Source organism: Fulmarus glacialis, unplaced genomic scaffold (genome assembly GCF_000690835.1).
Source record: "Fulmarus glacialis isolate BGI_N327 unplaced genomic scaffold, ASM69083v1 scaffold20602, whole genome shotgun sequence".
Classification (NCBI taxonomy): Eukaryota; Metazoa; Chordata; class Aves; order Procellariiformes; family Procellariidae; genus Fulmarus; species Fulmarus glacialis.
In genome coordinates, this window is record NW_009198706.1 from 14,957 (window position 1) to 19,305 (window position 4,349).

Sequence of the window (4,349 nt, forward strand, 5' to 3'; positions counted from 1 at the left end):
TTCCTGCTGGGAGGCCAGCCAGTTTTTCTCTTTGTAAATTACTTCTCTTGTTTCTGCTTACTGGAATTCACAGTGCAGTTTAATAAGCTCAGCAGTAAAACCAACAAAACCCACAAAATCCCAAACCAACACCGCCCCTCCACTGCCCCAGCTTCAGAAATCACCTGTATTAGGCAGGGTACTTAATTTACAAACTGGAATGCTACACTGAGGCTATTCTGGTTCTCAAGTACATACACAACATGCACTTTGACAGAATTGTTAGGTCTGAGTGTATTTGCTTTCTTTACGTACGTCTATAAACATACAACAAACACCACACTAAACACCACAAGATACAGCCCCCCACCGCTCCTCAACTCACTCCTGAAACACTGAGGTCTTCAGTCTGAATTCCATAGTCCCGTCCCCACCCCCCCCAAGGTCCAGACTCAGGGTATGAAATACCTCAGAAACTATCATTGCACCAGTTTCCAAACTGCCACGAACCAAAAGTTTCCAACGACGCTCCACAGCAGCGTACAGCTTAGAAAACCTGGCAGCAGGGCTGCAAGGAGTTTAAGAAGAATTTCTTCTCTCACGGCAGGATTGAAAGCTGGAAAGGCACTAATGGGGCAAATGCTTGCCAAATATTTTCTTTTCCCCCTATAAGCAAGCCTTTAACACATGCCGGAAAGAACAAAGTTTCCCTGCACAGTCACTGTACAGCAACCACATATGACTAAGAGTAAACAAAGAGGAGTAACTCCTAACACAATCTGTTTGTCCAGACCGGATCATTGCATCATCTCAATGTAACACATGATTTTAAAACTACAGCTTAAATCAGCTGGAGTTAACAATAAACTGTCATGTCAACTATCTCGTGAAGGTAAGGCTTTTACCGGGAAAATATTTTCAAGGGAAAGGAAAAAAAAAAAAAATAACCACCATTGCCCATAAATGCCACTAATGGACTCTTCCTCATTTCTTCTTGCAACTTCAGTCACCTATTTGTGTAACGCATTATTAGGTAGCAGCAATTCTGAATTATTAAAGTGTCACAGAATAAGCATGAAATACTTCAGGAACGGTTTCATAATTCTTTAAAAATGCAAGATTTAGTTTCTTTACAGTTAAGAACCTGTTGTTCTGCTGTCTATGGTCTACTAGAATTCTGTGTACTACTCCATCTGTAAGTATTTGTGATGTAGCAAGTGAATGCTCTGAATATATATCCCCATCCACACCCTTTATAGTGTGCTGTACACTTACATGACTTTGTTACAAAAAGAAAGAAGGTTGGGAAATGGAATGGTTTACCTGCTATAGCACAGGCTCTTTTCAAGACACTGCTATTGCATGAAATGACTTAAGATCTCACCTAGCAAACATTAACCTTTAGAAAATATTTTACTTGCGAGGTAATAGAACTTCACTTACCTGAACAGTTGTTTATTTCATAGCAATAAAGTGATCCATGCAAAAAGACTCACTTATGTACATTTTCAAGACCTGTGTGAGCTTCACGTATTGTGGGGAAGTACAGAAGTGTAACTGTAGTGGCTCCATAATGCAAAATAAAATAATCTGCAAGAGATTTTTTTCTGGGCTCGTGTATATCAAACACCTGTACATCGAACTATGTCCTTCTCCTAGAAATAAGGGGGGAGGGGGGGAAAGTTTCCTCACCTGCGTGGCCTAGTTCTGGGAGACATCATCTCATTTCCAAGGATATGGTATCGCCTGGCTTCATGCAGCAGCTGATAGCACTCTGGGGAATTCTGAATCAGCTGGTCCACTTCCACAGTCTGAACAAAGTAGTTTGGGTGTAACAACGGGAGCCTGACGTGCGTCAGAAGTTCATGCAACACTGGTCTTCGCAACTCAACTGCCCGGTACACCCAGCGCATGACAGCTTCAAACACCATCTCTTCCTTACTGATCACCAGCTCATCACTGCAAATGTAATCAATAAGCTCATCCTTCCCCAGTTCGAGGAATTCTTCATGCTGGGACACATCCTCAAATGTCTGCAGCGCAAAATTCCTGCACTTGGTGAACAGCGTCTTGAGCGAGTGCGTATCTGCAAAGCGCTGGATTCCCAGGCAATTGCAAGGATCCAGCTGTTCTTCCAGGAACTTGGCACAGGCATCACGCAAAACACTAATCTGAAAGAGACTTGATGTTTCAAAGAGATACTGCACATTCTCTGTAGTGATTTTCACCTTGCCAGTGTATACATACTGTAAAAAGCAATCCATAGCTTCAGCAAAAATGCCATTGATCTCCACTAACATCTCTCTGCTTTCTCTATGATCATTGCAAAACATAGCTCTGAAGTAGCTGCTGCAGGCTGAGAGAACCGCTCGATGGCAGGGAAACTCCCTTCCTTCCACACAGATAATAACATCTGTGAACAACCGGCTGTCTCGAAATTCATTGAAGATCTGGAGAATGCTTTCAGCATGGGATGATCCCGAGGAGAAGTCGAAAAACTCAGGGCCTGACAATGACTTTGGGTCCATTTCAAAAACTTTCCGCTTGGTTGCAGGGGAATCTCGTATCCCACTATCCTCTCTATTCAGTCTGCGTCCCAATATTAGTACCATTGTTACATCAGTTGGCTATAGAGTCATCGAGAAAATTTTGCAGAGTTTCTCCTTTGCAGTGCTACAGTCTGAAAAAATTAAAACACTTCAGTATTCGGTCTGGTACATCCTTAATTTCATCACGAGAATTAGACAAGATAGTTATTTCATTACTCTAAGAATTGGTACAATTTTTGACCTTTACTAGAGGTGACACAGTAGTACAGGGCAAATTACCGTACACCTTGCGCAGGGCAATGCAGCATTATCTACTACACATTAAATACAAAATACACCCACAGAATAAGTGCCATGGATGGCAAGTTCTGAACGTCCCGGCACCACTGGCATTGCATTAGTGTTCAAGGTAAAAAACTGAGATCTTGGCTCCAGCAAATCAACTGACTCACAGAAGCCAAAGATTTCCTGGATAAAGATCCAGAGTTTGGGCTTTTCTCATTATTCAGTGTAATCCTCATTTCAGCTGAAGCCTCCAAGTACTATTACAACAGCACTAGTCAAAAGGGGGGTGGGGGGGAAGACCCAAATTTTCAAAATAAAAATTCAGTTGAGAAATCACTCCATTTTCATTATAAAGCATATCATAATGTAGTCTTATAATACCACTGTTTAATAACATTCAGTTATCTCAATGAATAACCTTGACTATAAGTTTTTACCTGTTCATTCCTAGCATCTAAAAATTAGTTCACTGATAATCTAAGATTCCATTAAAAATTCATGTAAACTGCTAGCACACAAAACAGAATGAAGAAAGAATTACATTTGCTTGTGTAAAACTATTGAAAATAAGAACCAAGGGCAACTTTACTGAGGACAGAGAGATTTTCTGTTTTCCAAAGTACTACTAGAAAAACATTATTAACAAAACTTTTTGCTCAAACACTTCCCAGTTTCAAATACATAGTGCACGACGTTCCCCCCAGCATGCAATCACGCACTCACATTACCAGAGCACTGAAGTTGCAAAAATCAAGTACTCAAATGTTAGCACGTGCCAGTATTAAAGTTTGTAGGTGAAGAAAATGCAGCTGATTCTGCAGATAGTGCATATTAGAGGTAACGTGATCAACGTGTCTAGCAGCAATAGGGCTTTTTGCCTCTCCTGAGCTTTAAAACGAACTGGATGAATGTCCACCAAAATATACTGAGGCAGCAAGAGGCGGGACAAAATGCCCTCTTGGGTCTGACATAGGTATCATTCCAAATGCTTGTAATATTTATTTGTCTAGAAAGACATGCACTAAATTATTTTAAAGTTTATGGAAATGTTTTTCATGCTTCCAAGAGGTTATATTCAGTTTCCCTCATTCCCCACTTACACAGTCAGTAAACTCTGTCAGCTCCTCACAGCAATTTCATTTCCTGACGTGCTAGCATCTTTAGGGCTGCAATTACCCAATCCAAGTCTGGCTACATCATGGCTTAATATAGAACACAATGAACATGCTTTTTTTAAACAGGCTTTTTACACAGCACCTTTAAAAGGCACCATCTTAACAAAGAACAAGAAAAGAATGTGTTGTAAATTTACTCATTGAGAAAAGAGGTTTTAAAACTATCATTTTCCATATATGATTTTTTCACACATTTACAAGGTAGATTCTTGGTATGGCTCATTCATCCTACAAAATATTTAATTTTAAATCGAATTAAAATAGGATCAGTTGTCCTTTGACGCCTGAAAAACACTGTTGCAATAAGCCTATCTAATAACCGATTGCTTCAGAGAGATTTTAACGAGGCATAAACAGTCAG

At 40.2% G+C, this 4,349-nt stretch overlaps 1 protein-coding gene across 1 annotated transcript in view; it reads right to left on the minus strand.

The window, feature by feature from the left end:
- Positions 1-2,591, minus strand: part of KLHL24 (kelch-like family member 24) — a 10,861-nt gene extending 8,270 nt beyond the window's left edge. Inside the window, exon 1 of the mRNA XM_009573017.1 lies at positions 1,672-2,591. Coding sequence (XP_009571312.1) covers positions 1,672-2,591 — 920 coding nt within the window. The remainder of the gene's footprint in view (positions 1-1,671) is intronic.
- Positions 2,592-4,349: the final 1,758 nt, after the last annotated feature.